This window comes from Sorghum bicolor, chromosome 2, assembly GCF_000003195.3.
Source record: "Sorghum bicolor cultivar BTx623 chromosome 2, Sorghum_bicolor_NCBIv3, whole genome shotgun sequence".
NCBI classification, from domain to species: Eukaryota; Viridiplantae; Streptophyta; class Magnoliopsida; order Poales; family Poaceae; genus Sorghum; species Sorghum bicolor.
The window spans coordinates 17,972,421-17,997,869 of NC_012871.2; the positions used below are offsets into that span (position 1 = coordinate 17,972,421).

A 25,449-nucleotide genomic window follows, 5' to 3' on the forward strand; every position below is an offset into this window, starting at 1 on the left:
ACTGTTGTCCTGAAGAGAGAGAGATACTGTTGCGTATGTTATATTCACATGTGCGAGTCTAATTGCTTGGTCTCTAAATGGACTCCACCACCAGATGGATACTTCATGGTTAATGTATGTCACCACACTTAAAAAGCCATCTCGGTTGGAGTTGAAGTAGTCATGCGTGATCATGCAGGGGATTTTAAAATGTCTTTTTGTAAGAAGATTCATAGAGTTGAAGATCTTGAGTTGGCAGTTTGATGTGTTGTTTTTTAAAGAACATAATGTTGGCAGTTTGATGTGGTGTTGTTTTTGCAAGAGAATATAACCTTTGTAATATCATTGTAGTTTCGGATTGTCAAACCGTTATCAAGAAGTTACAATCTCCAATACTAGATAGATCTTATGTTAGAGCCATCATGTGCGATGACAAAAACTTAGTGAGGTGAAACTCGTATTCTTTCATCACGTGCGATGTCAAAAACTTAGTGAGGTGAAACTCGTATTCTTTCATATATACCCGTAGGTTTTTGCAATGAGGCAGCTCTTAATGACTAGGTTAGCTTAGCTGGTCAGTTCTAGACTCCAGATGTAATCCGCACCATCCCTTTGTTAAGTTAATATATAATGCTTTTTCAAAAAAAAAAAGAGATGACCGCCATCAGTAAATGGTGAATGCCGAGACATGACCACCATCAGTAAATGGTGAATGACGAGACCAGGACGAAACGAGGTAAAACATCAGACGAACATGAGAAGGGCGTGCATACATATGAACAACATAGCATACTACGATACGTGTATTCCATGTCCAGAATCCAACCCAATAATCCAAACAGTATACAGCCCACAACCAAGTAACCTCATACAAGAACCTAAAGAAAAAACAGCGGATCCAATAACCAATTACACCGTCCCTACTAAGGTAATGTTAAAGAGAACACTGCATTCCTCCACCATGAAGCGAGTTGAAAAGACTGGGGCCTGCCTTGAGCAAGCTCCTTTAGTTGTATGGGCCCATGCCAATGCTGGAGCCGCCATAGGGGGCACCGCCAGCGGCATCTCGGGACTTTGAGTAGCTGAGGTAGTACACCTCACCCAGGATGGCCGTGAAGAAGGTGAAGGCCGCACCAGCAGCAAAGACGCCCTTTCGCACCGTCTCACATGAGAGGGAGTCGCCATAGAATATGCCCCTGTACCGGGTGTGGTACGCGTTGCGTACTGATCCTGCCAGCAGGCACGCCTCCGCGATGAGGAAGGTCACCCTGTCAATGGGAATGAGACATGTTATTGTTAAACATTTGGATGGGAAGTGCAGTTGATATTACTTGAATAATAGACTTATTTTTAGATATGCTGGCCTGATGTTTAGGGTACCCAAATCAGTTGGACATATATTCCAAATGAGCCAGAAAATATAGTATATCTGCAATCTTGTAGATACTGAAATAAGAAAATATATGCTCATGTCATAACATCTTGAAGCTGGCCACGACAGTCGGCAGTTCCTAGTTCAGGCTTTATTATATGAATTGAGGAAGGAAAGCAAGCAAGCAGCATCCAGAGACAGACAGACAACTCAAGTGATGCCAAATGAAATTTAACTGTAGCTTTTGCGAATAGAATATGGCCGATGCTTCCTCCAGAAGGCTAGCTAGTCAAGGACACCCAGAAAGCAAGGCTATTAATTGATGTTGACTTAGGGATTGCTTAGGAAATGTCACTGTCACATGGTGATCTCAAGAGAAACAGATAAACAAATCAATGACAGACTATTAAAAAAATAATATGGTTTAACAGTTCATCAGAAAAAACTTAAGTCAATTTGTGTAAACAAATATCAAAGCATAGATGTGGATATATCGAGGTACCAAACATGGTTTCATTAATTACTTCATTTCAAGTCCTTGACCAACCGAGTAGCTAAGCTACCCAGAACAAATAAAGATTTAGTAGTTGCTAGTTCCTCCAGTAAAGTATAACCAACAACATTTCGATAGCCTGCATTCAAATTTTGAAGAAATCTGTCTACGTGTATCTTTGTGGATACTGAGAGTTTATTTATATATAAATAGACTTATCTCGAATTATTGGCAATGTTAATCTTGCTGACTGTACTATTGTGAAAGTTGTCAGGATATCACTGATCATCTAAAACAACACTTGTGATGGAAAGGGCTTTCAACATCTCCATCAAATCACAGAAATATAAAGTATGCTAAACACTAAATCCCATAAAAGTACCAGTGCCAAGCAATTTGTGTTACAAGGACAATGGGAGTGCACCTTTCCTTTGTTTTAAAAAAGGACAATGGGAGTAGTTGGACATCTACAATCAAACAATGTAGAAATCTAGCAGATTTATGAAGATAAATGTCTGAAACAGTTTCAGAGATCCATGACATGTGCTACGAACAACCTCCAACCAAGAATTAGTCAAATTATTATTGAGGGGACATGTGGCTTGAAATCTTTGAAACATGTTAGTAAACTGTATGTAAAGCAGATGTTAGCTTGCATGACAGCATGCGGCTACAGAGCTTAAACAATACACTGAAGGACACTTCTGCGCTGCTATCAGCTTTGAGGTGCTAAATACAGAGCACTGCCGTGCAAGTGCAGCTTCAGTAATGAAAGTGAAAGCCCCACGCCAGGTGGGGAAATGATTTTCATCTGGCTACTACAAAAGTATACTAGTATTATTACTACTAATTGATGGATCTCACCACTCGTTTGCCAAAAGCAATAGAGTAAAGCACTGGGTGAGACGCTTGAATTTTAATGTCAGAGGCAACAGCGGCGAACTAGTAGTCAGTTCACCACATCTTTTCCTCCCTAGGCGTAGAAATTAAGCTGCGGAACTTGCGCATCACAAGATTCAGTTGGAAAGCTCAAGATCCGGGCCAAGACCAGCCGGCGGGAAACGGATCTTAGCTAGCGCCGTGCACCCGCAGCTGAAAACCACATGAACCACGACGCAGAATCGCAGATCCCACCCCAATCTGCTCGTCGGTCGGTAGAACTAGACGAGCGATGGGGATAGAGCAGAACCCAACCCACCCGAGTTTGGATCTCGGAGAGAGGAGCAACACCTAACCAAATCTAGCTCTGCTGCCTGCTGGTTAATTATTTCCATGTATGTATGCGAAGAGGAAGGAGTAGCAGGCAATCAACCGCGGGAGGGGCTGGAGGAGATTTGGGTTGTTGTTACCATGTGAAGAGGAAGAGGATGAGCGCGCAGGCGCGGGAGCCTCCCGGCTTGAGCCCGCGGCCGCAGCAGAAGCAGCGGCTGGCGACCATGAGCACGACCTGCCCGGCGGCGAGGAGGAGCAGCGCGCCGACGCCGTAGCCCGTGGCGATGTCGGAGTCGTAGACGCAGAAGTCGTACTCCTTGGCGGCGTCCGGGGTGACGGTGGCCCGGCTCCGGCGCTGCTCGGCGGCCACGCCCAGGCCGAAGGCGATGACGTCCAGGAGGATCACCACCGCCTGCACGATGATGGACGCCATTGCGAGCGAACTAGCTCCTGTCGGTCGGTCGTTCTCTAGCTCGCAGCTGATCTCTGCTGGTGTGGTCTGGGTACTGGGGTGGGGAGGGCTAGCAGCTCGGTGCGGTGGGAGGGGTGTAGTTAAAAGGCAGTGCGGTCGCGTGTCGGTGTGGAGTGCAGAGGAGGCGAGGGAAGTGAGAGCTTCGCTTTTCTGCGTTTTTGGGGTGGGTTGTCACGCTCACGCGGCTCGCTGGTGGAGGTGGGGAAGGGGACCGCCTAACGAATGCGGCAGACTGGGTGGGGCGCACCTGGCAGCCGCTACCGGACGGGCGTTGGCGCGTTGCGTTTTTCCTGCCGGGGCCTTGTTTAGTTCACCCTAAAAACCAAAAAGTTTTCAAGATTCTCCGTCACATCGAATCTTGTGACACATGTATGAAACATTAAATATAGACGAAAATAAAAAATAATTACACAGTTTAACTGTAAATCACGAGACGAATTTTTTGATCCTAGTTAGTCCATAATTAGATAATATTTGTCACAAACAAACGAAAATGCTACAGTACCGAAAACTTTTCACTTTTCGGAACTAAACAAGGCCCGGGTTGGTGCGCGTGGCCCTGGGCTGTGGTGTGGTGTGGCTTGCCGCCGACGGCCCTCGACCCCGGCTCCGCACGGGCACGTGCAGGGCAGCGACTGCAGCGCCGCGCCCGCGCTCGATTTTTCATTAGACGAGTCTCAACAATACATAGTACAATTACCAAGACTATAAACTAGCTCTTGAGCCATGAGTTTTATGGGGATGAAACTCCTTTCTCATCTGATAAAACTCCTTCATTTAATGACCCTGTCAAGTCAACAATTTTTGCTTATGTAACATCCTATTTAATGTGCATTATACTCTCATAAAACATGCATTGAGACTGGCGTTACTAGCTTTTTCTAGTTGCTACGGCAGAGCGGGCAGGGGCACCACGTGGGCAGCGTTAGTTCTTAAGGCCTGTTTACTTCCCTACCCAAAATTTTTTCGTTCATCTCATCAAATCTTTGGACACATACATAGAACATTAAATGTACATAAAAAATGAACTAATTACACAGTTTGATTGAAAAACGTGAGACGAATCTTTTAAGCCTAGTTACTCTATGATTAGCCTAAAGTACTACAGTAACTCACATGTGTTAATGATAGATTAATTATGCTTAATAGATTTGTCTTGTAGTTTCCTGATGAGCTATGTAATTTGTTTTTTTATTAGTTTCTAAAGACCCCTCCCGACATCCTTCCGACACATCCGATGTGACACCCAAAAAATTTTCATCTCCAATCTAAACAGGGCCTAAGTCCATGCACTCAGAAATTTTTTCTTTTTTTCCAAAAAACACTCTTACTATGGGGTGTTTAGTTAAAAATGTAAAATACAAAATATCAATTACTTTGAAACGATGAAATGCGAAAACCAAAACTTTTAGGATTATGTTTAGTTTTATCTAAAATGCAGAATTTATTGTCCTTATGAAGGCCTCACCAGGCTCTTTTGGGTTATTTTAATCTCTTGAGGTCAAAATCTAAAATAAAGAATAACTATATTTTTGCTAAAATTTTTGTATGATGTTTAGTTCTTTGCAAAATGATGAATCAAAACTCAAATTTTTTTAATAGGAGGGGAACTTGGCGGTGTTTAGTTCAAAAAAAATGCAAAATGTCAACTACTTTGGAACGATGGAATGCAAAATACCAAAAATTTCAGGGTTACGTTTAGTGACATACAAAATGCAGAATTTATTATCCTCGTGAGAGCCTGTTGAGGGTCTTTTGGGTTTTTTGGCCTCTTGAGACCAAAATAAAAAATGGAGAATAACTAACTTTTTGCCAAAATTTTTACATTGTGTTTAATTTTATTATGCAAAATGATAAACTAAAATCCAGATTTTTTTAAAAAAAAATAGTAGAGGAAACACCCCCCACATGTGGGAGTGGTAATCCGTCTTCTATCATCATTCTTTTATGAGGACGCCATTTGTTCTCGCCTGGCGTCTGCTGTCACGATGGTTTCTACCCCGCACCGGGCTCCTGGACCGTGTCATGTGTAGGCACGCGTGGTAGTTGTTGGTGAACACCTGTGTGCTCGTGACAACTTGCACAATGTATATACTATATTCATCCACGGAAGAATCGTAACGCATGTTGATCTAATTTATAATGAATAGTATTCACATTTGTGTCTCAAATTGGTTTATTACAAAAATATATTGTATAATTAATCTAGTGTACTTATTTTATATCATAAATATTAATATTTTTTCTATAAACTTTGATCAAATTTGAAAGCATTTGGCTCCTTAAAAGATACGAGAATTGTATTCTTTTTTGTGTAAAGAGAGTATTATATATATAAACTAGCACAATGGACATTTTTAGTTGTAACCCTAGATGTCTTGCCTAGTAAATACATTTCCTACAAGCTGTTTGTTTAATGCAATTGATTTAGCCTACTCGAGCAACAACCACTTGTGTAGTTTGTTTGAAGTTTGGTGCCTCAAAAACAATCAGCATGTGCTATTTTGTGCCTCAAAATAAAACTAATTAGCAGTCTATTCGATTGAGCTTATTTACCATAATAAATCAGCGAACAATATTTTTAGTCATAGTTTATCAGCTAAGCGAACATGCTGTAGATGATTAGTTACATATAATTCTCCCTAGATAGTTTACTATCGGCCCGTTTGGTAGTCCACACCAAGTCATTGTGTCTACTCTTGTGAGTCAAATATACACCCTCCACAATATAGCCGTAAACAAATATTTCAAACCTTCCAATGGAAAAAATTTAGCTCCATCTCTATATTACTATGTTTTATGTTTATGAAGTAATGTAATCCTTTAACATTAAAAAAAACAGTGGACCGAGCTTGGCTTCGAGCAACCGACAATTTCTAATAACATATGCGCCATATTTGATTGCTACTACTGATTTATTGTGAGAAAAAAATATTATTTCATAGATAAAAAGTAGTGCTAATAAATTTTAAGTCGTTAACCGACATAACATGGGAGCACCACTCGCACTTCATTCATTGTTTGTGCATCGTTGCCCGCATCTGCCATTCGTTGTTTGTGCATTGTCGCCCTCGCTCGCATCCGCCATCCCGCAGAACAACGACGCATGAGGGGCAAACATGCAGTCGACGCATGATCTTTGCTTTTGTGGCATGAAATAAAAATGTATGCCTTGAGTCAGGTTTATTAGTTCATCCTGTAGTAACGTATGGATGCTTTATTTTATTGTTCTGTTCAAAAGCTTTCCATGTCGTCATGAAAATTTATTTGCTATCAGTTGGTTATATTGAGATTACATGTTTTTTAGATAAGATGTTTAGTGTTATCTTCGCACAAAGAGGCATAGAGATAATGTTCACAACATATCCGTTTTCTCTCTGTGTATGGAAGTATTAAAAATTTAAATAGCTAGCATTATATAGATAGCTGTATGGACTGCTAGCTATTTGGTGGATGACGTGGATGCCTCCTAGCTAGCAATTAGCTAGGACTGTTGCGGACCCCTTAAGAGAAAAGGAAAGGAAAAAAAGAGAAAATAATAAATTGTGATCTGACATGTAGATTTTATGTATTAGAAGAGATTATTGATGATCTAGTGCATTATCTTTATAATAATCCAAAAAATGATATTTTTTATTGAGAATATCCAAAAAAACCGATATTAGAACACCCTGCTATCACAGAGGAGATATACCGTGAAGATGCTCCTTTGGTTGAGACCACTTTTACCGCAAGGATTTTTTTTATTCTCGATTCTCAATTGTGCTAGTTTAAAGTTCTAAAGCAGCGATAAAAGAATAAAAAATAATTAAAGCATTTGGTGGGATTCTAATTTTCTTTATATAGATGTCTTGTTTAATTCTAAATTTTTTTACAAAATAGACGTTGTCGTTTGTATTTGGCAAATATTGTCCAATCATATACTAAATAGGCTTAAAAGATTCGTCTCACAAATTACAGATAAATTCTGTAATTAGTTATTATTTTTATTTATATTTAATGCTCCATGCATACGCCGCAAGATTTAATGTGACGAAAAATCTAATTTTTTTGCAAACTAAACAAGGCGAACACGGTTTTTCTCCCTTGGGCACATGCTCCCACTCTCCTATCTATTGAATTCGCACGAAAAAATATGAAAACACACATATCAATACAATTTCGTTTTAAGATGTGTATTTATATACTTTCAATGCAAATCCAATAAATAACAGAGTGAAAATATGTGACCTGGAGGGCAGTAAAAACTTTACCAAGGCCCAGAAACAAACATGGTTTTTTGAGTTTGGAGGCAAACAATACGTCGCCATCAGTTCATACTTCATACAATGCGTGCCAGCGCACCATCTGACCCCACTCCCGACCCCCAACCCGAGTCGGAGGTGCGCGGTGCGCCACCGCCGCCACATCCGCACCCAGGCTGCTGCTACCACCCACGTCGGAGAAGAGCAGAAGCAAGAGTAAACGGGGCTTGTGATTTGTGAAAGAGATGCCTCTGCAGCTGCCGCCGCCGGTGAATCCGCAGCGGCTTTCGCCGGCAGAGTCCCGAGAGCGGACGGTGGGCTTCTTCCAAGGCCTGGGCGTGGACGTGCCCCTCCCGGCCTCGGCCGAGCGGCCCGACGCCTACTCCTCGCTCGTCCGCGCCATCGTCTCCTCCGCCGTCGTCACCTCCTCGCGCGTCTCCTGCACCATCACCATCTCCCCCGCCGTCGCGGTGAGCGCCTGCTTCTTGAATAGCCTCCCCCGCCGTTGGGTAGGACAGAACCACTCGATCTCGGTCTCTCCCCTTTCTCCTAATTGCCTCCGGCCGGCGCGGTGAGTGCAGAACCAGTACAACACGCTCCACGGCGGCGCGGTGGCTGCCGTGGCTGAGGCCATCGGGATGGCGTGCGCGCGCGCCGCGGCTGGCGATAAGGAGATGTTCCTCGGCGAGCTCAGCACCGCGTACCTCGCCGCCGCGCGACTCAACGTGAGTTTCCCGATCCTCAACAGTCAACGCCCCTGATATACAATACAGATCCATTCGAAATTTTTTTCCCAATGGTTTCGCTCGCCATATACAGCAATCACTGTGTAGGATGGATTGAATCGATCATCACAAAATTGTGGGGATAGGAGATTTGCAGTAATGGGTTAATCCAGGGTCAGAGAAAGATGATGAGGGCAAAGTTATACGTCTAGAACCTGTGATTTAGAATCACTGGATATTGATTCTGCAAGAGATGAGGTTGTGTCTAGAATATTGCTTGGGAAATAGGTATCAGGAATTCAAGATTGCAAAAGGGGATGGGGATAATATATATCAGACTAAAAATTTCAAATTAGTGCCAATACCTCCCAAATAAAAGAAACTAGCTTGGGGACATTTCTTTGATGTTTGTATAAGCTTCTTTGGAACTTTTTGCAGTTCAAAAATTGCAACTCATAGTTTATCGAACATGTAACTAATAAGTAGACCATTAGATAATAACTAATAAGTGACACGACTGCTAGGTATGAAAATTATGAAAACTATGATAATGTTCCTCTACTACTTTTCTTAAACTTTGAATTCTCCATCCAAATTTGTGCCGGGTTCAAATTCACTTGAATTTCAGGAATGGAAATTTTAATTAAGAACAAAAACTCCTGAACAGTAAATGGGCCAGGCCCATCCTCGGCCTGCTTCACCCAGTTGGGCGGCCTTCTTCTGTTTTTCATCTTCCGACGACTACGCTAGCGGTCTAGCCGCGATCTTCCTCGCACAGCGCTCGGCCTCTTCCCCCACACGATATTTTCAGGGAGCACGGCACGGCGGCACGCCCAACAACCAACAGCGGTTGTCACGCATTACTCCGGCCGGCACTCGCACCAACCCCGAACCCGAACTCGCGCCCCCACGGCGCCGGACTTCTGGAGCAGCAAAGCAAACGACGCAGGCGGAAGAGGAGATGGGGGACGGAGAGCCGGGGCATAAGCTGTCGCCGGCGGAATCCCGGGAGGTGATGCTGGCATTCCTCCGCTTCCTAGGCGCCGACGCGCGCCTCCCGGCCTCGGCCGACCAGCCCGACGCCTACTCTGCGCTCGTACGCGCCATCCTCTCCTCGGTTGCCGTCTCCGCCTCCCCGACCCCGCGGGTCTCCTGCACCATCACCGTCTCACACGCCGTGACCGTGAGCACCTACTGCTACTGAGCTCCCCGTTGAAATCTCTCTCTGCTGCTTACCTACCTAGTTCCCTTGCATGGACTTTTCCCTGCAGAACCCGTACAACACGCTCCACGGCGGCGTGGTGGCGGCCGTGGCCGAGGCCGTCGGGATGGCGTGCGCGCGGGCAGCCGCCGGGGATAAAGAGATGTTCCTCGGCGAGCTTAGCACCGCGTACCTCGCTGCAGCGCGATGCGATGTGATCTTCTTCTAATAAATCCTCTGCACCTGACACTTACAGTATAGCTTTTCCAATAGTCATGGCCTCTATCCACTCATCCAGCATCCGATTTGATTGCAATATATACTCGAATTTCACATTATTATATTGTATGTACTCTTGGGGCAACTTTCTGCAGCGATTTAAAACGTTAGGATAATTTGGGGGATTCGGGGGTTCTGGCTACTGCTTTTTAATTGGTTATTCTTAATGTAGCTGCAGGAAACAGATTTTTGGAGGTTTTGATGTAATTTTTTTTTTGACACAAAGCATCCCCATTTTCATTAAGCCAACGGAAATACAAGAGTTTGTAGCAGAGGAGAAAAGAAAAGCAACCAGAACCGGTTACAGCCTACAACTCTGACTCAGAGTTCGGACTGCAACCCAAAAGCTAATTGGTCTTTGCAAACCTGGTGATTGTTTGTGCAATGCTAAGGTCTTGTCCATTTGTTTCATCTTTGAAGAAAGGTTAGGGGTCCAGTCCAGACTCAAATACTCAATAGTTCAATACAAGCATGTGATACAAGTGAGATATCATGATGTACATAACCACGGAAGGTTTCATACATGCACACTCAAAAAGAGAAAGTATGGGAGCCGTAGAGCTATTGTTCATCAGAAGTTGATTTCTAATGTTAGAGTACTGCAAAGCATTAGATGCAGAATGCATGACATTCTGGAGGCCGCAAATGGTAGAATACGATTGATGTGACGAGCATATTGAATGAAATAGGTATTCAAGTGCTTACAAAAGACAAACTTGTCAGTTTGAAATTTTAATATCGACAAATGATATCAGAGCGAAAGTTATTGTAGTTGATTGCATCTATTCTACTGGTGTCATAATTTTTGGAACAGAGGTTGTAATATGGATTTTGTCCTATATAATGATCATGTAAAGACGGTTTTAATCCTCAGAAGGTCCAAGGGTTTAATAATTTTGATTTGAACTTTCACAAACTAAACACTTTTAGTTTCTCTGTGATTATATCTAATATGAGAAGAAAGGATTAGAAGCTTGAGATTGCCATTGTTAATTTTTTTGGTCATTCACTAGTAATGTACTCCCTCCATCCCAAATTATAAGTCATTCCAAGAATTTTGGAGAGTCAAAGTATTTCAAATTTGACCAAATTTATATGATAAGATAATAATATTTATGATAGCAATCAAGTATCATTAGATTCTTTAATGATTATATTTTTATAGTATACATGTTTTATATCATAAGTCTTTCTAATTTTTGCTATAACTTTGGTTAAATTTTATATGCTTTGACTTTTCAAGATTCTTGGAATGACTTATATTTGGGATGGAGGGAGTATGTTGTAATGTTGTGTCCTTGTTGGGAAATTGGATTATGATAAAGTGGGCCCTGAAGAGTGGCATGTCATATAGCTCTAAATTTTGCTTTTGATTTGGAATAAATCTGACAGATACCAGTTTTATAATTCCATGCTCTTCCACGTGATACTTGCTGTGATGCCCCATGTCAGTGTGACATCAGTAGCTTACATTTAACTCGCATAATCAATCAATTTCAATTTTGAGTCCATTTAGGCCTTGTTTAGTTCCCAAAAAATTTTGCAAATTTTTTCAGATTTTCCGTCACATCGAATCTTTAGACGTATGCATGCAGTATTAAATATAGACGAAAATAAAAACAAATTGCACAGTTTGGTCGGAATTGATGAGACGAATCTTTTGAGACTAGTTAGTCCATGATTGGACAATATTTGTCAAATACAAACGAAAGTGCTACAGCGTCGATTTTCCAAAAATTTTTTGGAAAGGGCTACATGATATAGAAAATGCTAGGTTATCTCATTTTCATATTCTGACCCTGAAGACAACCTTATCGCTGACGAATCCCATTGACATTGCTGCTGCCAATAGTACTTCTGTCTTTTGTTTTTTTTTTGTCCAAATTCAGTAAACTTAGGAAGGGTGCCATAGAACTCATTTCTTCACTTGTGCCATAGTTTATTTCCTGCACCCTTTGTACTAATATCACTATGTCCTCTGGGCATATGGCATATTTTCTTTTCGAGCATTAGAAATCAATTTCTGATGAATCATAGCTCTACGGTTCTCTGCTGATGCCAAATCTCTAACATAGTCTTGAGTCTTCTAATTGAAACACAAGCTAGTGAATAAAATAGGAATAATGGGATATACAGACATTCGAATTGTTCCATCTCACTGACAAATATTTTATCATGTCAGATTTCAAGCTTGTATTCAATCCTAATGTCCATTATTTATCTTCATGCAGTCTGAAGTGGATGTTGAAGCGCAGATACTGAGGAAGGGCAGATCAGTCGTGGTTACCACAATCGATTTCAGACTAAAGGATACCAAAAGGCTCTGCTACACATCTCGAGCCACCTTTTACATCATGCCCATGGCAAGCCTATAAGCCCAAGTTTTATATGGACAATTTCTTCTGTCTACACGACAGAGTTTGTATTGTGTGTATTTAACTTGGATAGTGGATAGCATGTATCTGCAATCTGTTGTATTAATAATGAAGCAAAAGTCATATTGATCCATGATGGCACCGCAACTGTTCCAGATGAAATACCCCCACCCACCCACCTAAACATATATTTACTAATTTGTTATGATTGATTGTATAAAAGGAGAATTGAAGATCACGATCATATGATGCTTGTAAAGTTTAAGGTCAGAAAATTTCTGCTGTGTTTCTCTGAAAATCAGTTCATTTTACAAATGCTAAATGATTTTCTGTCAGGAATGTAGAATACGTTTTTGAAATATTGTGCCCGCAAGTTAAATGGAAACTACTGTAACTTTTGATAGAATGGATGGGACACGGAAGCAGAGAATGAAATAAGCATGGACATTATACATCATCTTCACCCAGGAGAGGAGAGTGAGTAACAAGGAGGTCAGTCACTGTAGAATTATTATTATTTTCTTTACGGTCTTGATTTGAGAGAAGCTATTATAAAAATTAAGTTGAAGAGGTAGCGCTTATTTTGTTAGTACACATAACACATGGTAATACTTGCCACCGTAGAACCATTCATCGAGTCCATGGTCCAGCTTGTACTCGAAGCCCAGTTTGACCGGAAATATTGGTCGAGGCCTAGGAGACTTTTACGGTTTTTTTTAAGGGCCAAGGGCCTGGTTGCTCTTGTTAGTTCATCATTGGATACTAATTATAAAATAAAACGAAAGAACTATAGTAACTATTAAACTTTAACATCTCAAACCAAATACCGCCTTAGATTTTCGTTTTCCCCTTGGCCTTACTAGTCAGCATGTGACCTCGCACGACTATATGCTAATTTGGAATGACCCTCTGTCAACTAACGTATGGCCCCAAGTGCAAAGATTGGTCAGACACTCAAACGGTGAACCATTTCAAATACTGAAATTCACACAAAAAAATCACTTTTGCAAAATAAAGTCAGCATGTAAGATGCACATGTTTTCCTCGATAGGAGGATATGTTAAAATGTTTGCAGTGGGGTAATATATTACTCGATCTCAATACATTACACGTGGTATTTGTAATATATTAATCTAACATCCTAGTCATGGCTGTTACAGGTGTACCAAATGGTCCACGTAAATCACGTTGCTATCACAATCCAGTGGCTCATTTTCGTCATTCATGTCCTCACGTTGCTCGTCAGACAGACAGTCTGATACTTTCCACGCCATCTTAAGAGCATCTACTATCTTCAATAGGCTTATCTGTTCGGTTGTTTTATGAGCCATATTTTTTTTATTAGAATAGTATTTTTTTTCTCAAAATAAATCAACAAACATTATTTTTAGCCATAACTTTTCAGACAAGCGGCTGTTCGCTTGTCTGAAAAGTCATGGCTAAAAATAATGTTTGTTGATTTATTTTGAGAGAAAAATATTATTCTAATAAAAAAGTATGGCTCATAAAACAAGTCTATTATCCTAATTTAGGTGAAAAAAAGTTCCCCAAGTGGCTTCTTCAATTAGATCTCTAAATATTTTCATGCTATATTTCTATTTCTCGCTTGAAAGTAGTCTTATCCTAAATGCTAAACAGTATAAACAGTCGGTCACCAAAATAGGTGTTTAAATGGGAAAGAATGTTGTTTAAATAGTCAAAACAACTGAAGTTGTACCTTTGTGTAGCATTAAGGCCCTGTTTAGTTACTCACCCAAAAATTTTTCATCCATCCCATCGAATCTTTGGACACATGCATAAAACATTAAATGTAGATAAAAAATAAACTAATTACACAGTTTGGTTGAAAATCGCGAGACGAATCTTTTAAGCCTAGTTACTCTATGATTAGCCTTAAGTGCTACAGTAACCCACATGTGCTAATGGTAGATTAATTATACTTAATAGATTTGTCTTGCAGTTTCCTGATGAGCTATGTAATTTATTTTTTTATTAGTTTCTAAAAACTCTTCCCGACATCGTTCCGACACATCCGATGTGACACCCAAAAAATTTTGGTTCTCAATCTAAACAGGGCCTAAAACAGTGTGCAAACGGGCTAAACAAACGCTCGGACAAATAGTGCTTGAAAGATAGAAAACTGATCTAACTCTCCAGAGTACTGAACGAGATACAAAGATGTTTGAAAGATGAAGAAGTATAGAGATCGATTTTTATTAGAATAACTCTAAATGATGATTTAAAGGGTGGTTTTAAGAAAAATAGGTGGAGTTGCTCTTATTATCTTTTACTAGCAAATATGCCCGTACGTTGCAACGGGAGAAAAACATTAAATGATCATAGAAAGTGATGATATAATGTTACATATCTATTTATATTTATCTTTTTTATAACATTAAAGTCCGTAATTTATTTTATTGATAACCATGACATCTATGGTATTAGATAGTTAATATTTACAATAATATATAGCTTGGAGACATATTTATTTAATAATAATAATAATAGAGATTAGTCAAACCTTATCTTACTCTAATATTACCTCTTAATATATCTTAGTATTATATTAAAATATGAGAAGTTTGTTGGTAGCTTTTTTTTATTTAGGTTAGGATTCCTATGAAATATGATATGTCAGTTAAATGTATGTAATTATGAATATATGGGCTTATCAAGTGTTCATATAACATAACAACACATCGTGCAAAGGTAGTGTAAGCATCCTCAAGTATACATTTAGATAAATTAGTAAAATAGTGAGATATGCAGGAATGGTGCTAAAACTTTTATCACAAATCAAGCATCACATTAAATAGACTACCATAAAATTTTCATAACAATTGGAGCAAGATAACTACAATTTCAATTTTACACTAAGCATAGGCAAGCATCTTCAACAAAAAATAAATATACTAAAATTTGTGATATTTTTTGTTTAGTGCATGGACCTACATATATGGAGCTGAAAAAAATTTGTTTTGTAATTTTTAGATTTTTCTATGATTTATTTATCAATTTCCAGCTGATCAATTTTATACTAAAAAGTATATACAAGCATCTCCAGCAAAGAAAATATAATAAAATTTGTGATATTTTTTGTTTACTGCATAGATCTACATATGTGGAGCTGAACAAAATTTGTTTTGTAATTTTAGATTTTTCTATGTATTACTATGTATTTATCAATCGATTTAAATAATAAAAGAAAAGTAAACTAATAGGATAAACACTTTAGATAAATTAGTAAATTAGTAGGATATGCAAGAATGGTGCCAAAGCTTTTACCACAAATCAAGCATCACATTAAATATACTACTATAAAATTTTCATAATAATTGGGCAAGATAACTACAATTTTAATTTTACACTAAAAAACATAGACAAGCATCTTCAGCAAAAAATAAATATACTACAATTTATGATATTTTTTGTTTAGTGCATTGATCTACATATATGAAGCTGAACAAAATTTATTTTGTAATTTTCAGATTTTTCTATGATTTACTACGTATTTATCAATTTCCAGCCGATCAATTTTACACTAAAAAGCATAGGCAAACATCTCCAGCAAAGAAAATATAATAAAATGTGTGATATCTTTTGTTTGCTGCATGGATCTACATATGTGGAGCTAAACAAAATTTGTTTTGTAATTTTAGATTTTTCTATGAATTACTATGTATTTATTAATTAATTTAAATAATAAAAGAAAAATAAACTAATAGGATAAATACTTTGCATCTAAGCCTCTATAATTTCTTTATTCTCAATATCTGTAATGTATAAAAGAGATTTTACATTGAGAACTTTAGAAAAACTTTTATTCTTCTTTTTCCCTTTGCCGACGTTTGAAGCTATTCATACCAGACTGCTGAGCCGACTCGTGTACCAGCCTTTGAGCGATTTGTACGGACGCCTGGCCGACTTGTCCCGTACCGACGGCAGAAAAATTTTGGGACAGACTGAAATTTTCACAATTTAGTAGTACTTTTAATTTAATTTAAATTGTGGGCCATGATCCTTTGACATTTGTTTCCTCTAATTGTGTGTGTATGCTGTAGCGCGGTTGGTATGGACTTATTTTATCCCGCTCTTGTTACTCTATCTTCTAAATTTTCAATCTATATAATCGTCTAATTTGGCAGCTTGTGAGAGCAAGTCCAACAATAGAGTCAAGTATATCTGACTATTCGTCAAGTTAGAAGAACCAGATTATATAATAGGTATCTCCTTTTTATCTAAATTTTTTTAATGTTACTTTTACCATGTTCTACTTAGTCTTTTCTAATTCTTGTCACATTCAATTTGTGTTTAGGCCCATCATTGCATAGGCTTCCGTACCAGCTTGTTGCTTCTATGAGAGCCAAGCTCTTCTTTTTTCATTCCTCTACATCAACATTTGCTTACCTATAGGATAATTATTATGTTTTCCTAGTGCCATTTTGGTTTGAACAATCCTAATACGATAGCCAAGGCAGTAGGCTTGGGACTAATAAGAGATTTTCAAAGGACATGCCCTTGGATTCGGACCAGTTTGGTAGAGTTTCGCTTTCTCCAGAAACAGTAACTACTTTACCGTGTGTTTGGTTGGGGGTTGGGTGGGTTGGGTTGGATCCAACCCAGTTTTTGGGGACGGAGCCAACCCGTCCAGTGTTTGGTTGCATCTCTAATTTCTGGGTTGGAGTCAACCCGTCCGGTGTTTGGTTGAAGGAATTGGAAATATGAATTGGATGCCATGATAACCCCGTTAGTGAGGATCCCACTTGACACCAGGGGACCCCACCTGTCAATCTCTCACCTATTTCTTTTTTTTTAATTTTTTCTCCACCTTATCTTCTTCCACCCACCACTTTCTTCTTCTTCAACCTTCTCCTGGCGCGCGTGAAGACCCACCTCCCTCTGCTACGGTGAGGCGCGCGGTGGTGGTGCTCGTGCGTGCGGAGGCGGCCTCACCTCCCTCGCGCGCGGCCTGGCGAAGGCTCGTGCGCGTGGCCTTGCCTCCCTCGCGGAGGCTCGTGCGCGGAGGCCGGGCGGAGGCTCGTGCGCGCGGCCAGGCGGAGGCGGCCGCGGCCCTCTCGCGCTCCAGGAGACCGGAGCGGGGCGTGGCGGCGGAGACCGCAGCGGGGCACTCGCGCGCGGCCGGGCGGAGGCAGGCGGGCAGTGCTCCTGTGCGTGGCGGCGGGACTTCGGGCGCGAGCGCGACTGCGGAACGGACGTCGTTCGTGGTCCCTGCACGAGTCCCACTCAACCCGGCGGGAGCGGCTCCGTCCGTCGAAATCTGGCGGACGAGCCCAACCCGCATAATCAGTGAATATTCCTTTGGGGTTCAACCCATCCCTTTCCCAACCCCCGTCCAAACACCCCAAAAGCGGATCGAACCCATTCGGGTTGGTCTCAACCTTGCAACCAAACACACGGTTAGAGAAGTGGCTTCTCGAGTGGCGTAAAAATTCTTTAAAAAACATTCGTCAAGACAGATTCTACTACATTTTCTAAAATATTCTATTTTGAAATTAGAAAATATTGTTTTTTTTGGAAAAATCAACAGTATGTTCATGTTCGATCTTGTTTCGTTGCATAATTAATTGTTGAAAATGTTACGGTCAAAACAAATTTGGAACAGATACTTGTTTCGAAAGGAAATTGCCTAAGTCTCCAAATGCCACTAATTCGCCTGCGCCATCATTGCTGCCCTTTGTGACATAGTACTCCCTCAATGAATTCTAGCTTGCCATCTGACCATGAAATCATCTTTGCATTTTCTGTGCATTTCTTTGTAATTAAATTAATGCAACAAAACAAGATTAAACATAAATATGTTTGGATTTATTTAGCTAAAAAGTCATGATAACAAATATTGTTTACTGATTTATTATAAAAAAAATACTAATAAATAGATGATAGATTTAACTGATAAACTCTATCATCATTTCTTTGCACTGAAAATGCACTGCGCGGAGGTAGCTAGGATGAGCGGTACCTCCACGTAGTTCGTTTCCTGTGCCGGCTCCGCGTGGTTTCTATTCATTGCGATCAAGGACCTGAATGAACGGAAAGATCGCGAAAGAGCGGCGCTAGAAACCTGCAAGGGCCATCCACGTCCTCGCCGAACCCTCCCGGCCGCGCCTCCCCCAACTGCCTACCGTACCGAACTCACGAGCAAAGCTAACGCTGCAAACCAACTGGCCGCCCCCAAAAACCACGCTAATCACAGGGAGAAGAGGAGAAAAGGAGAGAAAAAAAAAGTGCTAGGGTTTGGCTAATTGGCTCCCGCCATGGCGTCAACCTCTCCGCGCCGCTCCTCCGGCGGGGACCCACCTTCCCCGTCCACGCCGCTCATCTCCTCGCCGACCTCCCCGGCATCCGGCCCCTCCGGAGGCGGCCCGCTGGGGCGGCTCACGAGCCTCCGCGGCGCGGCGCGGTTCATCCGCCGCACTGGGAGCCGGCGCCTGATGAGGGAGCCCTCCGTGGCGGTGCGGGAGACGGCCGCCGAGCACCTCGAGGAGCGCCAGACCGACTGGGCCTACTCCAAGCCCGTCGTCGTGCTCGACATGCTCTGGAACCTCGCCTTCGTCGCCGTCGCCGCGGCCGTACTCGCCGCGTCGACGGGCGAGAGCCCCGCCGTGCCGCTCCGTGTCTGGATCGCGGGCTACGTGCTCCAGTGCCTCCTCCACATCCTCTGCGTCACCGTCGAGTACAGGCGTCGGAGCAGGGACGCGGACCAGGAGGGAGCCGGTGATGAGGATTTCAAGCTCAGGTGAGCGAGCCTCTGCTTGGATCGAGCCCGAGCTCTCAATACTTCTGGTGTTTCATCTTATTGCCATCATGATCTGGTCAAAGTTACGTGCCACCTCCAGGCCTCCTTATGTTGTGCTGTGTTGACCATTTCTGTGCTCATGCTTTTGATTGTTAAGTAGCTACCTCGTGCTCTTTGTTGTTGGTCTTTGAAGCTCTTCTCCTTTGAGTTGTGGACTAGATGGCAGTTGTGCACCTTTTTATGGGGCCTCTACCTTTTCCCCTTTATTTCATTCCCCTTTTCTTTTTTGTATATAGTATGACTACTATTGAACTTGTGATATTCTTTGCTTATAAAAATTGTGCATAGGGGGATGGTGAAAGGTTGATTGCCAGCGTAATTATGTTGTTTCAGTTAAGGTTGCATTCTTATGGAAAACTTTTGAAGTAATTGATGATAGCATGTGTGACTTCATACATTGCAGACTTGCAGCGGAACCGGTTAATTATTTAGGTGTGCTTGAGGGGATTTATCTGACAAATCTTTTATATTTTGGATCTGAATCCCCACTACCTAAACAAACCCTTATTCTCTCAATTCCGTAACTGTTATTTCAATAACCAGTTTCGACAAATTTATATTGGTATTTGCAGCCAACTTTATGATGACCAAGATGCTTCTATTGAATGTATTCCCTTTAATTTCCATAAATGTGTTTTGAATATTTCTTTGTGGTTCACTTGCATGCAAATATACCACTTGATTGCAATCCTTTTAGAACAAGTGAAAGCAATAAGTAATGAAATTATCATCTATAACAATGAAGTACAAAAACTGAAAACAAGAGATTTAGCCTGAGAACTGAGTAGGTTGCTTTCTGAGATTATTTAATATGGGCTGATATCTTACATAGAAATGGCCCCAATGAAAACGTTGTATTGATTTTATGAACTTGTCTATTACTAGTTTTTTTGGGCGCTTTTGTACAAAGCCTTCACATGTCTTTCCTTCATTTTACCTGCATCACACTAGGAAACATTTCAATACTGAAATCCTTAAGATTACTTGTTCTTGTCGTCATACTTATTATTTATCTGTTTCCATGTTCAGTGTTGTGAAGCACTTGGAGTCTGCAAACACGATGTTTTCCTTCATATGGTGGATTGTCGGGTTCTATTGGGTCTCTGCAGGCGGTCAAGCTTTATCACATGATGCTCCTCAGCTTTATTGGTATGCCTGTTGTAACTGTAACTTGATGTGTGAATAAGGGAAAAAAAATTGAGTGGTCCTTTTTAAGTTCATCAATGTTGTTCTCTGAAATGTCTATCTTCTTTTTCTTATTTCTACAGGCTGTCAATTGTTTTTCTGGCATTTGATGTTTTCTTTGTGGTCTTCTGTGTTGCCTTGGCTTGTGTGATTGGAATCGCTGTTTGTTGCTGCCTTCCCTGCATTATTGCTATCTTATATGCTGTAACTGATCAGGTATGCCCTGTGACCACCATGGTCTTCTAAATACAGTTCCTTTATTTTTTCTGTCAAATGCAATGGCTAATGCCCTGTTTGGATGATATTAACACTTCTGTTTGCTGCCCTTTGCTACATTCATACACCCATGCCCTGTAGTGGTGCAGGTAATTTTAACTGAAGCTTTGCCTGGGATCATTGATCTCTCCTATGCTGATGTGCAGTGAGCTAGTAACCATCATTGCCTGAACTTTTTCTCTGTAGCTTTATCCCTTTACACTACCACAACTACTTATTCTACTTATTAGCTATTATTATTTGAATTGTTCATGCTTAAGATGGTCGTTGACATGATGGAAACAATTCTCATCTCTGCCTCCTGACACAAAACCAATCCTCTTGTGTTTTTGCTGAGACTATCTACTTGTTTTAATTTCAGCAGGAGGGAGCATCTGAAGATGACATAAACAACCTTTCCAAATTCAAATTTCGGACAATGAGTGATGCAGACAAGCTAGCTGCCGGCATTGCAGCACCTGTGGGTGGAGTGATGACAGAGTGTGGTACCAATCCTCCTGTCGAACATATTCTTTCAGCTGAGGATGCGGTAAGTTTTTCAAGTTTCTTTTGTGAAGTTTTAGTGACACATTGTGTTATCATTCTCCTTCTGTAGATATTTATGATCGTCGCTGAATGTGTTAGAAATCCCATTTCATTTGAATAATTGTGGGATTTTAGGATAATTGCAGCAAACTGATTACATCATGTTAATTTTTACATTGCATGAGGTCTAAAGTCTATTATTTGTAGAATAGTTTACCATTTCTTACACTGGAGCATGCATTTCTGAAATTGTAGAATAGTTTATCATTCCCTAGATTTGCAAAAGGTTAGTTTGCATGGACAATGGAGGAGTTTTGGTTTGGAAATTGTTTCCTTCTTTTGCCACAGTACTTCCATAGTTCCAGTTCTCTTTACATGGCGAAACATTTACTCCCTCTGTTTCACTATATTTGTCCACAACAAACCATGTGCAGAAACCAATGAATTACTAGTAACAGGAACATGAAATAACCATCTCTACCCATATTCATCATGATGTAACCATTTCTCTACACTTAGAATCAGGGCGTGGAGTAGAAATATTGCAATAATTACACCCTTCATACCATCAATGGACAAACATGGTAGAACGTTTTCTCCCAAGGCCTACAAAATAGTGAAACGGAGGGAGTAGTATGTTTAAGTTTTTGTAGAATGTCAATTTGTTCATTTTTTCTTTGCCTTCCTCAGTTCTATGGGACGTGTGCCTCTGCCTGTATCGGACATTTCAGATGTCACTACCTTCTTGTTGCTGCCTCTGCCTGTTGGGACATGTCATGTCACTACGTTCTTGTAGCCATAGGCAGTACTACTTCCTTAACACCCCATGGTTCGAAAGATGTGATTTTAGGTGTCTATGTACATAAAAGCTCTCCTGTGTGTGTCAAAATATTTATCTTGGACTTCTGTTAGTGTAGAAGGGTTTCAGCATCTTGCCATCTTTCTCTTTGGATTTGTTGTATGCACCTTTGAAACTAGGGAGCTTTATGGATAAACATCTGATCTAGTTTTCAGAAATGAAATGACTAATCCATTTACCTTTTCTTTTAAAATTTGAAGCTACAGTTTAAATGTCTTTTGGCACTTAAAGATTTTGGAGTTCAGAGAAAATAATTTAAAGATTTAGAGTTCAAAGGAAAGAATTTGAGTAATTGGAGAATTCTTCTATCTTATCTGAGGAGAAGTTTCATATCTGCAACTTGAATCCAAATTAATTATAAAACAAAGCTGATATATTGATGCCAAATGGTTTAGTTTTAGATTTTAAATTCAACTTTAAGTTTAAAGGGCAAACTACATCCATGAGAAATTAGCTTACACCACCTCAAATATTTTTTTATCAATTTTGGATTAAATAAAAATTAACCTGCATATGATTTCATATATAAGATTCTATGTTTGGAAGAAATTGAGTGATTTCTCTTTGATCATTTTTTTACTATAAAAATGTTTTACCTTTCTATGACCTTTCAAAAATAGTTAGATTTTGGAAATTCTGACAGTGATGATTTAGTTTAGGACATAATGTAATGTCCATCATTTCACTAGTATGTACAAAGGAAGAAAAATGACAGTAGATCCAAAACTGCACTGCTTTATTTTTCCATGCACACAACTTACTTTAGATTAGGGAGTCTCATGTGAATTCTATGTCAAGGTCAATGGATGTATGATAGAATATGGGGATCTGGAAATAATTAATAAAATTGTAATATTCTGGTGCCAGCTTATCTAGCTGGCATGTGACCTCAACTACTTCTATATGTTTTTTTCGAAACAAATATACCAAAATTGTACTCAATGGGCAAAACCCATGTTTTTCTATAAGCAATCAAGTTTGGTGTCATAAATCTTATAGACATGTGACAGGCAGCTGAACTCTATTAATGATAGACTCATTAGTGTTCTCAGTGTCTGCAAGATGATGTTTCCTATTTGTCCATGTGTGAGCATTCAACTGGTCAGTTTGAAACTTGGAATTACTGCCTCTTGCATTGTGCCATTCACCTTTTGTGTAGGTACCAGTCCTTATGAAGCTGATGTTCAATTCTGAATGTTTTGGGCTGGCTCAAACCTTTGTTATCTTCTGGAAAAGAGTTACCACCCTCTGTCCCAAATTATAGGTCGTTTTGGGTTTTCTAGGCACATGGCTTTTGCTATGCACCTAGATATACGATATGTCTAGATACATAGTAAAAGTTGTGCATCTAGAAAAGCCAAAATGACCTATAAATTGGAACAGAATGAGTATTATGTTGAGCTCTTGTTTTTTTGCTACTTGCTTATAATGAGTAAATATATGCAGTACTGTTAGTCACATACATTTGAGTTACTGTGCAGTCTTACACTGTTATTACTAGTCAGAGAATGCTATTCTATCAGACTCAATTTGATCATCCTATTTTTAATGCAGGAGTGCTGTATCTGCCTATGCCCATATGAAGATGGTGTGGAGCTACGTGAGCTCCCTTGCAACCACCATTTTCACTGCAGCTGCATAGACAAGTGGCTTCACATAAATGCTACTTGCCCATTATGCAAGTTCAACATTGTCAAGAGCAATCTCGACAGAGAAGAGGTCTAGGTCACTAAGGGAAAAAAAATGTGGCGAAACATTTCGGCATGTCCCAGCTGTGCTCCAGTACTACGACATTTGGGAATCGAGTTGTGATTACCGGTCCTGTAGTTAAAAGTCATAGTGATGCACAGATGGTTGCAATGTTGGTTCTCGTGAATATTCCTTTTAGCAGTTTTCTGCAGGGGCTGTACATTCTCTTTCTCCTCGATCTGATTGCATTGCAGATTTATTTGTACATGAACAGTTGAACACATGGTCATGTTGGATCTTGAAAGCAGTCAGTCGTTTGTAAAATGATTCATGAATTGGAGGCTAGTATGCAGACTGCTTTTGGTTGGCATAAATGATTTGTGGACAATATGATGCAGATGTGCAATTCCAAATATTGTGTATCTGTTCCCTTTTGAAATATGGTAAACCTTTTTTTGCACGCAAAACATGAGTGTACAAATGGCACAATCGAACATGACTGTCCTGTTCGCTTGAGATGAATCTGCCAGTCAACTCACTAGTGTTTTTCTTTGACAATAAATTAGCGAACAGTACTTTTAGCCATTATTTTTCTGACAAGCGAACAAGATAATGCCCAAATTTTCAGTTTATATGCAACCTTTCCTGATTTCATCTCCTCAGGTGGTTTGTGTTTAGCATGGTCACGTAGTGGGTCGATGCCCCCATATTTGGACCTCTCAAATTTTCAGTTCAGAATGTAGTTAATCTGTTTCAGTTCAACCAAACTTTATATATAACCAAACTAATCGTGACGATCATGTTCGGTGGTGATGATGATGGTAGCCAGGCAGCGTCAGCATTCGAGTTTGGAGGATCCGCTAAGCCGTTGGCTCATCATGCCCGCATGGATGACACCGACACCCCAGCACCGTACCGCTGCATGCAACGCGCACCTGACATGAGAAGCATCGTCGACCCAGAAATCACCGAGAGCTCGCAGCCAAAACCTCCACCTACTATGTATCATCCAATCGATCCTTCGCGTCGCGCTCTATAAGGCCATGATGGCAGCCGCGAGATGGTCTCTTGTAGTCGGCGCCGCCGTGGCCGTGGCGGCGGTGGCGGTGGCCGTCGCTCTGTCTTCGCCATGCTTCGCCGCGACGGCCGCGGCCAGGCCACTCCCGTACGCGGGCCGCTCGTCGCCGACGTCGCTGGACTGCGCCACGGTGACGTCGCTGCTGGCGGGCTGCAAGGCCTTCGTCAGGCGCGGGGTGGTGGCGGCGTCGCCGTCCGTGCCGGCGCCCGGCGCGGCGTGCTGCGAGGGCGTGGCGGAGCTGTACGCCGTGGCCTCGGACTCCGCCGACAACTGGCGGTCGGTGTGCGGGTGCATGGCGGGGCTCGTCCGGCGGTACCCCTCCAACGCCTCCGCCATCGCGCTGCTGCCGGTCCTCTGCGCCGTCCTGCCGCCCGCCGCCGGCACCCTCACGTACTGCACAAGGTACGACGAGCACACGCGATGTACGTACGCACATCGTCGATCTCTCTCTCGCTCGCTCTTATTCAATCATCAAATAGAGCGGCAAACTCTGGCGCTTGTTAATATTATTGTTACTGATTTTGATCTCGCAGCCCTTCTTGACCTCGCAGCCATGGCCGGCCGTGCAAGGATAATCATCACGACTTTCACGAGCAATATCTCTGCTCATCATCTCAGCATAGTTGCCATGTACACACTAGCTAGAAATAAAGTTAATTTGGAGCACA

General features: G+C 41.1%; 4 protein-coding genes across 7 annotated transcripts; 3 read left to right on the forward strand and 1 right to left on the reverse strand.

Annotated features, from left to right (window-relative positions):
• Nucleotides 731–3,668, reverse strand: LOC8061658. Its single transcript, XM_002461908.2, has 2 exons — nt 3,194–3,668; nt 731–1,247 (listed from the first exon to the last, which is right to left on the reverse strand). The coding sequence occupies exons 1-2, from the start codon at nt 3,487–3,489 to the stop codon at nt 986–988; spliced, it is 558 nt and encodes a 185-aa protein (XP_002461953.1). The 5' UTR covers nt 3,490–3,668; the 3' UTR covers nt 731–985.
• On the forward strand, nt 7,836–12,627 carry LOC8061659. 3 transcript variants are annotated; one of them, XM_002459766.2, is made up of 3 exons: nt 7,836–8,242; nt 8,354–8,497; nt 12,209–12,627. In XM_002459766.2, exons 1-3 carry the CDS (start codon nt 8,018–8,020, stop codon nt 12,350–12,352), a joined length of 513 nt encoding a protein of 170 aa, XP_002459811.1. In that variant the 5' UTR covers nt 7,836–8,017; the 3' UTR covers nt 12,353–12,627. The 3 variants fall into 3 exon arrangements, with proteins under 3 accessions (XP_002459811.1, XP_021310170.1, XP_021310171.1); XM_021454495.1 differs by lacking the exons at nt 7,836–8,242; nt 8,354–8,497 and adding exons at nt 8,518–9,680; nt 9,769–9,912; XM_021454496.1 differs by lacking the exons at nt 7,836–8,242; nt 8,354–8,497 and adding an exon at nt 8,519–9,680.
• Nucleotides 18,400–24,118, forward strand: LOC8059768 (E3 ubiquitin-protein ligase At1g12760). Of its 2 annotated transcripts, none has more exons than XM_021454093.1 (5): nt 18,400–19,109; nt 20,199–20,318; nt 20,438–20,570; nt 20,995–21,159; nt 23,569–24,118. In XM_021454093.1, exons 1-5 carry the CDS (start codon nt 18,628–18,630, stop codon nt 23,737–23,739), a joined length of 1,071 nt encoding a protein of 356 aa, XP_021309768.1. In that variant the 5' UTR covers nt 18,400–18,627; the 3' UTR covers nt 23,740–24,118. The 2 variants fall into 2 exon arrangements, with proteins under 2 accessions (XP_021309768.1, XP_002459812.1); XM_002459767.2 differs by having other exon boundaries at nt 18,406–19,109; nt 20,992–21,159.
• LOC8059769 (putative non-specific lipid-transfer protein 14) lies at nt 24,750–25,449 on the forward strand. Its single transcript, XM_002459768.2, has 2 exons — nt 24,750–25,183; nt 25,315–25,449. The coding sequence occupies exons 1-2, from the start codon at nt 24,750–24,752 to the stop codon at nt 25,322–25,324; spliced, it is 444 nt and encodes a 147-aa protein (XP_002459813.2). The 3' UTR covers nt 25,325–25,449.